This window comes from Pituophis catenifer, unplaced genomic scaffold (assembly GCF_029215685.1).
Source record: "Pituophis catenifer annectens isolate HBS135680 unplaced genomic scaffold, rPitCat1.0.hap2 SCAF_5, whole genome shotgun sequence".
NCBI classification, from domain to species: Eukaryota; Metazoa; Chordata; class Lepidosauria; order Squamata; family Colubridae; genus Pituophis; species Pituophis catenifer.
In genome coordinates this window covers 55105731-55118988 of record NW_027256885.1, presented here as the reverse complement: position 1 = coordinate 55118988, position 13258 = coordinate 55105731, and the positions used below count along the sequence as shown (strand labels likewise).

Here is a 13258-nt window from a genome sequence, read left to right as displayed (position 1 = left end):
GCGCTGACATAACAAGATGAACTTTTACCTAGTTTTGTATGTACAGATAGTGTTTCCTGGGAGACGAGGGTGGGGGCTACATTCCTGTGAAAAGAACGTGCCGGGAGGTAGAGATGGATCTGCATGATGGCCAATGGGACATTGGGGTTGGAGAGCGGAAGAGGAGGGGGTTGGAAGGAGGGGCCAGTTTGGCTGCAAAAATGAAATCAGGATTGTCGGCTTTTTATGTTCTTAAATAAAAATGTTTCATTAGAGAGATTGCGCTTGAAAATGAAACTCAAATAAGATAGCACCGAAACCTGACATTCCAAAGTTTGTAAAATACTACTGACTAAATTTGAAAATAAGAGAAGAAAAAGATCCATTCCATGAGGATAAACTTGAAGGAGAGATTCGAATTCAATGAGCTAATTGGAGTTAATTGGACTTATACTGGTGTGACATGTATAATTGAATGAAAGCTGTAATGTAGTATTGTGTTCTGGGTTTAAAATGAAGGATTTTCTTTTTTCTCCTTTATATATATAATACTTGAGTACTTTTTAAAGTTAGTAAAATATCAAAACTAAAAAAAGTGTTTTCTCCCTTTAGGGTTAAAAATAAATAAATAATACAGAGATTTTTCCAGTTACGAATCCATCTGGTGGTGATGCTGTCTAACCCACATTTTTCTACCTTATCAAGTAGTAGGTTGTGGTCTACTTTATCAAATGCTTTACTGAAGTCCAAGTAAATTATATCCACAGCATTCCTCTGGTCCACTAATTTTGTCACTTTGTCAAAGAATGCATAAGATTTGTCTGGCATGATCTGTTTTTGACAAACCCATGTTGGCTTTTGGTTATGACTTTGTTTGCCTCTAGGTCAGGGGTTTACAACCTTAAACACTCAAAGAGCCATTTGGACCAGTTTCCCACAGAAAACACCAGGAGCAGGTCGCACGTCTCCCCGAGCGACCAAGACGCACCCAGCAGCAGTTCCCTGGTGCGCCAGGCTCTTTGAAAGATATAGTTCAGTGGTTCTGAGATCACGTCTGCCAGTTCCTTCAGAACCTTGGGGTGTAATCCCAACCCAGTAAAAGTCAAGTGGAAAGGACAAAAGAGAAAATTGAGATGGACGTGGAATCAATCACTATTAAAGGATAAGGAATTTATACAAATGATGGAAAAAGAACTGGACTTCTTTTTTAAAGAGAACAGAAAAGGAGAGACATCACTGCAAAACGTATGGGATACTGCCAATGCATATTTCCGGGGGCTAGCTATAATTTATATAGGAAAGAAAAATAAGAAAAAGAAACAATATCAAAAAAACATTAGAAGAACACAAAAGACTAGAAGTAGATTGACAGAAAAAACCACAAAAAAAGAGTTTAAAAAATCAAATGGAACTTATAAAACATAAACTGAACCTAATAGAAAAAGAAGAACTGGCGCAAAAAATTAAAAGTACAAAACAGAATTTCTTTGAAAATGTGAATAAACCAGGAAGATGGTTGGCATATAAACTGAAAAAGGAGAAAGAAAAGAAATTGATACATAGACTGGTAGATGAGAAAGGAACTCTCTACTACCAAAATGATGACAAAAAAATAATAATCCAGGATTACTATGAAAAGTTGTATGACCAAGAGAAAATTCCAGAAGATAGAATAATACAATATTTGGAAAAAGCTGAATTACCTAAAGTGCCTGAAACAGTGAAAGCCATGTTAAATGAATAACGATGATGGAATTAACAGAGGCGATTAAGAGACAAAACAATAATAAAACACCAGGACCAGATGGGCTACCGGCAGAACCTTGTAAGTATCTACAAGACACTTTAGGTCCATCAATGTTGGAAGTTTATAATGAAGTACTGTTAGAAGCGAAGGTACCAAATTCGTGGATGGAAGCAAACATCTCTCTCAGAGTCAGATTTAATACAGATAAAAAACTACAGGCCAATATCTCTATTGAATGCCAATTATAAAATATATGCTTCAATAATAGCAGAGAGACTAAAAAGGGTTTTGAATGAATTTATACACTCAGACCAAAATGGATTTCTGCCTAAGAGACAAATTAAAAACAATATGAGAATGATTTTAAACAATGGTTTTAAAGAACACTATTTGAAAATACCAGTCTGGCTCTCTACAATGGAGACACTGATGCATCCAAATGTTATTAATATGGAAAAAATTACAAGATATAAAAGTATTTTGAATGAAGAGGGGGAGCTTAAAACTAAACAAGAATTGAGCAGTCAAGGGTTTGACATAGCATGGTGGCCACAAGTGCAGATACAATCTCGATGTGAGAAAGACACTAAAATGTATGGTTTTTACAAAGAACCAACAGAATTAGATCAGATATTAACAGGGATGGATGAAAAATTAATAATATATATATATAGTTATCTATTGAGTATTAAAATGGAAGGAGAGCAAGTAAAGGAGACCATGATAATATGGGCTAAAAAAATTGGTTACACAATAGAGTTAGATAAATGGCAGAAACTGTGGGGCAGGAATTATAAATTAACAATGTCAACTGCATATAAAGAAAATCTTTATAAAATGTTTTATAGATGGCATTTTTCACCCACAAGACTGGCAAAGTTGTTTAAGGACATGCCCGCTAAATGTTGGAAATGTAATCAGACACCTGGTTCGTATTATCATATGTGGTGGACATGCCCAAAGGCAAAAAAATATTGGACAAAAATACATACATGGTTGGAAAAAATGATAAAGCAACATATAGATTTGAAACCAGAAATATTCTTGTTGGGCATCTTACCGGAAAAGTATAACAAAGGGAATACATATTTGATTTTACATGTGTTAACTGCAGCTAGAATTGTATTTGCACAACAATGGAAAAGTGAAGAGATCCCTACAGAGGAAAATGTAATTTAAAAAATATTAGAATATGCAGAAATGGAGATATTAACACTTAAAATTAAGGAAAAGGAAGAAACTGAATACTTTTTAACATGGGACTTATTTTATCAACGGTTAGCCAATAAAAATAGAAGCTAGAAACATGGAAATATAAGAGAAGGATTAACTTTATAAGGAAGGTTTGCTAAAATGGATAAGCTAATATTATTATTGTTGTTGTTTGACTAATACCAATGTAATGAATATTATTGTATTATTAATGAACATTATTATTTCTCAAAAGTATTTGTACGCAGACAACACACTATTTAAAAATGGAATTTTTATATGTAATTTTTTTTAAAAAAAAAGAACCTTGGGGTGAAATCCATTTGGTCCTGGTGATTTCAACTCATCTAGAGTGGACAGGTGCTCACTTACCATCTTCTTCCCTATTTTAACTTGTGCTCCTAATCTGTTTTTTACGGTGCTGTTTTTGATAGGTTGGACTGTTTGTATAATGAAGGATGCAAAAAATGAGTTAAGTAGTTCTGCTTTCTCCCTGTTGTTTGCCATCTTCTTGCCACTTTCTCCCACTAATGGACCAATCGTTCCTTGACTTTTTTGTTTTCAACATGTTGAAATAAGCTTTTTTTTGTTATTTTTGACTTTTGTCACAAGCCTTAATTCATTATGAGCCTTAGCTTTCCTCACTTCATCTTTGCAGGCTCAGGCTATTTGCTGATATTCTGCCTTAGTTATGTGCCCCTCTTTCCACTTTTTATACTTGTCTTTTTTGTCCTTCAATTTATCAGATAATTCTTTATGCAGCCATGCTGGTTTCTTTTGAGAGCTGTTATTTTTCTTCATTGGTAATGTGCTAAATTGGGCTTTTATAATCTCACTTTTCAAAATTTCCCAAGCTTCTAGAGTTGTTTTCCCCTTTCAGGTTTCTCATCCATGGAATCCTTCCCAAGCTCTAAGTTTATTGAAATTAGCTCTCTTAAAGCAAGACTCTAGTTTGACTTTGTTCTGTTGCTTGTGCTTGCATAATGTTGAATTCCAATATTGCATGATCACTCCCCCCCCCCCCCAGGTTCCTGTAGTTTCAACACCTTCTATCATTTCATCTCAATGAGAATTAAATCCAATATGGCTGATCCCCTAGTTCCCTTCTCTACTTTTTGGGAGACAAAGTTGTCTGCTAGGTTTGTCAGGAACCTGTTGGATCTTCTACTTGGTGCAAAGTTTGTCTCCCAGTTGATGTCAGGGTAGTTAAAGTCCCCCATTATTATTGTGATGTGCTTCCTACATACCTTAGTTAACTGACTAAGCAAAAAGGTAATCTATTTCCTCTGTTTGTTTGGTTGGGTGGTCTATATAGTATACACCTATGCCAATGTCATTTTTTTCCTTTTTTATATTGACCCAAATGCATTCAAGACAGTTTTCATCATTGTTGTACTAATTTCTGTAGAGATGTAGTTATTTCTTATATATAGTGCAACTCCACCTCCTCTTTTGTTTGGTCTGTTTCTTTTAAATAATTTAAATCCCTCTAGCTTTATATTCCATTTGTGGGTTTCATCCCACCAAGTTTCCGCAATGGCAACAATATCATATCTGCCCTCATTTACTTGAATTTCTAATTACCCTGTTTATTCCTCACATTCTGTGCATTGGTGTATAGACATTTGAGTCCTTTTTGACTGACCCTGTGTTTACTTTCTACATAACCTGTGTTGTGCCCAACGTCCCCTACTTCCTTACCACCTGTTTTGATTAGTGCACTCACTATTAAACCCTTGATTTTGCTTGATAGCAAGGTTGATATTCTTACCTGCACAAACATCTATGTTACATGCACTGATAACCCTATTAGTTTTAGATTGCTGGGGACAGAAATGTTCTGTATCAATCCCCATTGTTTAGTTTAAATGTTTCTCCAGAAAATCTGTGAATTTAATGCCAAGTAACTCAGTCCCTTTCTATGATAGATGCAAACCATCTCTTTTGTACAGTTTTTCATTGGATCAGCTGCAGACATTGTGATTAATATAACCAAAGCCTTCCCTTTTACACCACTCTTTTTTACATCCTTTTACATCCCTTTAACCACACATATTTAACTGTATTGTTTTCAATGTGAATAAGACAGACTTAATAGATCCATCCCATTACCCCTGGCCTTGTTCAGCAGCCGTTCAAGGTTACAATGGTGCTGAAAAAAAAAAACACTTTTATCACCAATGTCCCCATTTATGACCTTTACAGTGTCCATCAGTCACGTGATTGCCATTACAGTCAGTATGCATTGTCCTATGCCTGACTTGTTGTACACCGCCCCCCTGGAAATGTGCAGGTGCTGGCAGCTGTGAGTGTACCATGAAAACAGACCAGTGTATGTGTGCCTGCTTACTCTCTTGTAATCCTTTCCTCTCCAAACTCTCCATTTTGCAATTGAGGGAATGGGTCAGGCACAGGAGAGACTGTCTAGAGAAACTACCTCCCCCCCCACAGAGAACAGAGAGATTGAGCAGAGGAGGGGCTCCTTAAAGGGACTGAAAAAATGGGGCTCATATCTTTGGGATGTAACCTCCATTTCTGCAGCTCTTCAGAGTTCTTCATTGGAATATCAGAAAAGCACAGGCTGATCTTCAGCCAACACAACATACGTGCACACTTCAAACCCAAGAATACACTAAGGCAGAAGCTTGTCCACCCCAAGGATAAAACACCCAGACACAAACTGAGCAACATGGTATATGCAGTACAATGCAGTGAGCCATGTGCAGATCTGTACATTGGGGAAACAAAGCAACCACTTCATAAACGCATGGCACAACATAGGAGAACAAATACATCAGAACTAGATTCAGCAGTCCATCTGCATTTAAAAGACAAAGGCCACTCTTTTGAAGACAGCAAAGTCCACATTTTGGACAGAGAGGACCACTGGTTCGAAAGAGAGGTCAAAGAGGCCATCTTTGTCAAAATTGAACAGCCCTCTCTCAACAGAGGGGGAGGGATATGACATCATCTATCTCCAGTCTACAACACAGTCCTTTCAACAGTTCCAAGAAGGCTCCACACCCATTTGCACTACTCAGGTGACCCTGATGACACAGATCAGGGGTGTCAAACTCACGGCCCACGGGCCAGATGCGTCACGCACTGGCCACACCCACCCCCGTTTTAGCAAAGGGGGAAAAAGTCGTGATACATCATGTGACGACAATGTGACAATGTGAGTTTAACACCCCTGACAGAGATAAACCTCCAAGTGCCTCAACGACTCTCTAAAAGGATGCAAGTGACCAGCTGTCTGCAAGGAGTATAAATCCTTCCATTCCCAACCATCCAGTCAGAGCTGAAGAAGCTTCTTGGATGAGAAGTGAAATGTCTTCAAAGAAAAAAACAGAAAGTCCAGTTTGCCTCTTGAAAAAGCACCTTTGGGATGTCCAAATACTTACATGACCCTAACCTTATCCTTTCTTTATATCCAAAGGCGATTGTGAATCTACAAAACTGTTTAATTTTTAAAAAGCAATCTGGTTAATTTTAAACATTTAGTTTAAAGATATACTCACGCTGTATGTGAATAAGCTGCTTTGGCATCTTAAATTCTCCAGGGTATATAGATTCATAATAAGCAATATTACTTTCTGCTTCTGGGACTGGTATAACCATATTATCCCGCTTCTCTCCATATACCTGCTGTGCTGAAATGGCCCGCTGGAGATGATGTTCCTACAGTTCATTAAAAAAAGATGAAAATTGATATAGCTAAATAAATGTTATTGTGGAAACTGTACAGCTTAATTAATATTAAACTGTTTCAGCCAAGTATTTTTCTCTATATCAGTTAAACTTTATACAGATTCTCAGCCTCCACTGAAATTATTACATTTTACTTGGTTTTCACAAACACAAGATAAAACTGGGAAATTTTGCCAAACGATTTCAGAATATATTTGTCAGTTTTATATGATGGTATATGATGGTAGTCACTGTTTGAAATATATTTTAGGAGACAATAAAATTGAAATGAAACAAATTAAGCACTGATTGATTTTTCTTAAGATATTTTTGTTATGAAATAATTTAAATAGGTAGTTCTAGTAATCATGCAGGCAGAGCACCAACTAAGCAGAATAATCCAAACCAGCCTCAAGAATCTATGCTCCCCCTCCCCCCCACAGCCATGTAACAAAACTTTTTCTACTCCCTAAAGTCAATCTGCTGCCCTCTTATAATTAAGTGAAATTATCAGCTAATATATTCGCAATTTTTAAGGAGAAATCTGTCTCAATGAAATGAGAGAACATATCCTTGGTGCTGAATCACTCTTTCCTGTAATTTGTACTTAAGAGAAAAGCTACTGTTTGTTAGAGCAGCTGGTGCTCATATTTTGTTCACATTCATTAAACTGTGCTGTACAGCAGAAATCTGATCAGAGGCAGAAAACTGTTCTTGCCACTAGAGGGCAAACTTTTTTAAAAAAAATTTCAACGATCAACAAAGAGTTACCGTATTTTTCAGAGTATAAGACGCACTTCCCCCCCAAAAGAGGCTGAAAATTTGGGTGTGTCTTATACTCCAAATGTAGTTTTTTCGAAGCTTTTTTGCAGCCCTAACGAGGCGCTAGCAAGTGAAGTGCGCTTTGCCTGCTCCCTCCGACTCTCAGCTGTGCTTTAGAAGCTGTTTTTCAGCCCTAACAAGGCGCTAGTGAGTGAAGCAATCTTCCAAGCTTCACCTGCTTTTCTCATTGCTTCTCTCTAATGTGCTGGATGTCAGCACTTCAACCTGCATTTACTCTAGTGCTGACATAAGAAGGAGAAGAGGGGGCAGCTGGCAAGAGGACGCTTGACTTCTCACCTTATTTTCCCTGAAGATAATATCCCCTAGGAGATGAGATGGGAGGGGGGACATTCCTGGGAGCTGAAGTAGTAGATATGGGGAGAGTGATTTGGGAAGAGGGCCAATGAGACGCAGAGAATTGGGGAACGGAAAGGGAAGGTTTGGGGTCAGGAAGTCAGTAGTGGCTACGCCACAATCGGGGACAGGTTGTCGTGCTTAATAAAATGAAAGATTTCTTCAAAGACTATTTGTTTGGAAATGCAATTTATTTTATTTGAGACGACATCGAAACCTGACACTGAAGCTGACCAGACTAAGGACACTAGCCAGATGAATACCTGGTAGGCAGATTTTTTTTCCTATTCCCCCCCACAAAAAAAACTAAGCTGTGTCTTATACTCGGGTGCATCTTATACTCTGAAAAATACGGTAATTCCAACAGATTAAAATACAGTATCCTTCCAATGCTGTTTTGAAATGGAATCCAATGTTACTGCTAAAGTAATAGTAGTTTCCAAATAGTCTTCAAGGGAAAACTTACATACAAGATATTCCAATAGTCTAAATTTGATTAATACTAGGAAAGAGGAGAGGTAATATTCACCAAACCACATGGACTGGACAAACAATGCATCCTCACTACTGTTTTCTGAACCATTTGCAACATGTCAAAATGATCAGCCAGACCCTCTTACAGATTCATACACATTTTTATAATTCATATTTATTCAGTTATTTTGGACTAGAACTACATAAATCCTGACCACCAATCAAGCTAAAAAATTTCATCAATGAATAATCTCACATGTGTTAAAGGCATAAGGCTAACCACAATTGTTATAAATTGTATAATTTGATCCCATTTCTCAGGTTCTCTTCTATTCTACCTTGTGCTGGGGTTCCAGTGATTTAACTGACTAAAACTCCAACCTATCAAAAACAGTACTATAAAAAACAGATTAGGAATACAAGTAAAAATAGGCAAGAAAATTGTAAGAGAGCACGTGTCTACCCTAGATAGCAATAGCACTTAGACTTATATACCATTTCACAGTGCTTTACAGCCCTCTCAAAACAGTTTATAGAGTCAGCATATTGCCCGCAACAGTCTGGGTCCTAGATGAGTTCAAATCACCAGCACCAGATGAATTACACCCCAAGGGTCTGAAGGAACTGGCAGATGTGATCTCAGAACCACTGGACTATATCTTTCAAAGATCCTGGAGCACCGGGTAACTACCAGAGGACTGGCAAAGAGCTGATGTAGTTCCCATCTTCAAAAAAGGAACAAAAAATAGATCCAGGAAACTACAGACCTATCAGCCTGACCTCAATACCTGGGAAGATTCTGGAAAAGATAACAAAAACAAAAAACAAAACAAAAAACAGATCTGCGAATACCTAGAGGCAAACAAAGTCATAACCAAAAGCCAACATGGGTTTGTCAAAAATAGATCATGCCAGACTAATCTTATGCATTCTTTGACAAAGTGACAAAATTAGTGGACCAAAGGAATACTGTCAATATAATTTACTTGGACTTCAGTAATGCATTTGATAAAGTAGAACACAACCTACTACTAGATAAGGTAGAAAAATGTGGGTTAGACAGCATCAGCACCAGATGGATTCGTAACTGGCTGACCAACCGCACTCAACATGTAGTCCTCAATGGAACTACATCTACATGGAGGGAAGGATGCAGTGGAGTACCCCAGGGGTCTGTTTTAGGCCCAGTGCTCTTCAACATCTTCATCAATGACTTGGACGAGGGGATAGATGGGGAACTCATCAAATTTGCAGATGACACCAAGCTGGCAGGAATATCCAACACTCCAGAAGATAGGCTTAAGATACAGGATTTTGACAGACTTGAACGTTGGGCGCGATCTAACAAAATGATGATATTCAATGGTGAAAAAAGTAGTGTTCTACATTTAGGCAAGAAAAACAAAATGCACAGGTATCGTATAGGTGGTACCTGGCTCAATAGTAACTGTGAGAGCAGTGGTGGGATTCAAATAATTTAACAACCGGTTCTCTGCCCTGATTTCTTCCAACAACCAGTTCACCAAACTGCTCAGAAAGTTAACAACCAGTTCTCCCGAAGTGGAGCGAACTGGCTGAATCCCACCACTGTGTGAGAGAGATCTTTGAGTCCTAGTGGACAACCATTTAAATATGAGCCATCAGTGTGTTGCAACTGCCAAAAAAGCCAATGCAGTTCTAGGCTGCATTAGCAAAGGGATAGAATCAAGATCACGTGAAGTGTTAATACCACTTTATAATGGCTTGGTAAGGCCACACTTGGAATACTGCATCCAGCTTTCATCGCCAAAACGTAAAAAAGATGTTGTGACTCTAGAAAGAGTGCAGAGAAGAGCAACAAAGATGATTAGGGGACTGTAGGCTAAAACATATGAAGAACGGTTGCAGGAACTGGGTATGTCTAGTTTAATGAAAAGAAGGACTAGGGGAGACATGATAGCAGTGTTACAATATCTCAGGGGTTGCCACACATAAGAGGGAGTCAAACTATTCTTCAAAGCACCTGAGGGTAGAACAAGAAGCAATGGGTGGAAACTAACCAAGGAGAGAAGCAACCTAGAACTAAGGAGAAATTTCCTGACAGTTAGAACAATTAATCAGTGGAACAACTTGCCTCTAGAAGTTGTAAATGCTCCAACAATGGACGTTTTTAAGATGTTGGATAACCATTTGTCTGAAGTGGTGTAGGGTTTCCTGCCTGAACAGGGGTTTGGACTCCAAGGTTCCTTCCAACTCAGTTATTCTGCTATTCTTGCCTAGCATCATGTTAATTACATGCCAAACCACATTACAGCTTCGCAGGAGCAAACTCAAGTCATTGTAATGAAGTAATTCTATTTATTTACTGTTATGACTCATTTTGTTGTAAAACATGTTACAAAATAGCCTTTATTTCAGAAGTAACCATTACTATTTGACACTATTCACATTTGACTCAGAGGGCAACAGAGGTTTTTATTTTAACTATTAACACCAATGGTGGGATTCAAAGTTTTTTTACTACCGGTTCTGTGGGCGTGGCTTGGTGGTCATGTGATTGGGTGGGCGTGGCCAACTCGACATCACTCATGCCGAGGGGCCCGTTGCATTGCCCCTCCCCTCCCAGCTCTCCAACCTGTGTGTGTGTGGGGGGGAGGCAGCGGTGGGGGCGGCTTCTGAGGAGCATGATTCCCGCTCCCCAGTCAACCAGCTCCACCTGACCTACTCCCTGAGTCTCGCCATTCTCCCCACCACCACTCAAACGGCGGCAGGCTCTGCGGGACAACAGAGCCTCATATTTTTCCCACGGTGCAGTGTACGCTTGCTACCTCTGCTTTGTCTGCTTGCAAGTGGCAATCTTCTCTGCTTCTCTCGGGATGCTGGTGCGGGCACCATGCATTGCTTGTCGGGACTGAGCAGGGAAGCCACTGTCACGCCACTCCCCCTTGCTTCCTCAAGCACAGAGCTGAGGCCATGCGCTTCTTCGCCTGGCTGGCCACTGGCAAAGAGCCACGCAGCCAACAGCCCCGCGCAGCATCGCCCAGCTTGGGCTTGGGCTGGCTGGTTGGAGCAGCGCTGCAGCAAGGCCCCCGCGCTGCAGCTGAAAGAGAAAGCGCCACGCGAGAATATCCTCTTGTTGGAATCTATGAACCGGCAGTTCAAGGCGGTGGAGTACGTGGTGCGGGGGCCCGTTGTCCTGAAAACAGGCGAGATTGAAAAGGAGCTGTGGAAGGGTATTAAAGAGCCTTTCACAGAAGTCATCAAGGCCAACATTGGTGATTCGCGGCGAGCACAACTTTAGTCGGGCCAGCCGCCTGGCGCAAAACTTCGTGGTTTTTCTCCTCCTCAGCATCATCCTCCCTGCTCAAGCAGTGGCGGGGTCCGTGGGAATCATTGCTGCCCCGGCGCAGCGAATTCTGGAAGGGTGAACTAAGTTTTCAATTGAGCGAGGAAGCACTGCGGAGCCAGGCCCTTCACAGCAGCATCCAGCCCACCGGAATTCACTGCGCCATGGGAAAAATGAGAGGCCCTGTTGTCCCACAGAGCCTGCTGCTGCTTGGGGGGGGGGTGAGAATGGGGCGACTCAGGGAATAGGTCAGGTGGAACTGGCTGACTGGGGAGGGGGAGATCATGCTGCTCAGAAGCTGCTCCTGCCGCTGCCAGAAGGTTGGGTGCCTCGGCTAAAGCACGGATCGCTCCCTCCCTCTCTCTCTCTCACACACACACAGAGGTTGGAGAACTCTCTTGCTCACTCTCTCCAAATGCCCCATGTGCACACAGACAGACAGCTGCACTGGCTCCCGGTGGTCCTCAGGGTGCAATTCAAGGTGTTGGTGGCCTTTAGAGCGCTCCATGGCTTAGGGCCGGGATATTTACGGGACTGCCTTCTGCCACCGAGAGCCTCCCACCGGCCAGTACGCTCCCACAGAGAGGGGCTCCTCCGGGTGCCGTCGGCCAAACAATGCCGACTGGCAGCCCCCAGGGGGAGAGCTTTCTCTGTGGGAGCACCTGCCCTCTGGAACGAGCTCCCCCCGGAGATACGGACGATTCCGGACTTACGTACTTTCCGTCGGGCCCTCAAAACCTTTTTATTTCATCAAGTCGGGCTGGCCTAATCTCTCCAATTGTGTATTTTAATTTGGATTTTTAATGGGGGATTTTAACTGTCAGGCCAAATTGTTTAATTCACTTTTAAATTTTTTTATATTTTGTATTTGATGTTTTTTACTTCTCGCTGTTCACCGCCCTGAGTCCTTCGGGAGAAGGGCGGTATATAAATTTAAATATTAAATTAAATTAAATTAAATCTTCTCTTTTTTCTTTCTTTTTTTTTCTTTTTATCAAACCCACTTTCTTTTGGATTTTTGATTGTATTTTGACAAGAGGAGTTTTTTAAACTTTTGGAGGGTGGAGGTCGTTGGAAATCTTGGGGTTTTTTTTCTCATTTTTTTCTTTTCTCTTTTTTTCCTCTCCACATTACTTTTTTTTATTTTAACTAATTCAACAATTGGTTGAATTAGATATTTGGATTACAAATAAACTGCAAGTAGAATATAAAGTATTTGAGAAGAGGAGAAATGAAGAAATTTACACAGCCAGCACCAAGCCCCTCAGCGCCAGAAAAGCAGAAAAATCCAGAGATGATGGAATTATGAAATTTTATGCAATCACTTCATGATGATATAAAACAGGAATTAAAAGAAATGAAAGAAATGATGGGGAAAAAGGAGGAGAGGATTCAGAAAGTAGAAGAAAAAATAGAAATGACAGAAAAAAAGTTGAGGATCTGGAAGAGAAATTGGTTTCAACAGACAAGTCACAAGAAAAAACAATTATCCTGTTGCAGATGGAGCGTTCTGACTTCTACTTAAGATTTCAAAACATAGAGGAAGAAAAGGGAGAAAATTTACCTGAAGTAATTGCAGAGGTTCTGGCTGAGGCTTTGGAACAACCCAAGGAAGAGATATTAAACGAGACTGATGAAGCATTTAGAGTCTACAC

At 40.1% G+C, this 13258-nt stretch overlaps 1 protein-coding gene across 11 annotated transcripts in view; it reads right to left on the bottom strand.

The window, feature by feature from the left end:
• EPC1 (enhancer of polycomb homolog 1) overlaps positions 1-13258 on the bottom strand; it is a 331961-nt gene that overhangs the window by 187245 nt on the left and 131458 nt on the right. For all 11 annotated transcript variants that reach the window (XM_070944627.1, XM_070944631.1, XM_070944629.1 and 8 more), the window contains exon 2: positions 6460-6619. In XM_070944627.1, coding sequence (XP_070800728.1) covers positions 6460-6559 — 100 coding nt within the window. In that variant the 5' untranslated portion in view covers positions 6560-6619. The remainder of the gene's footprint in view (positions 1-6459; positions 6620-13258) is intronic.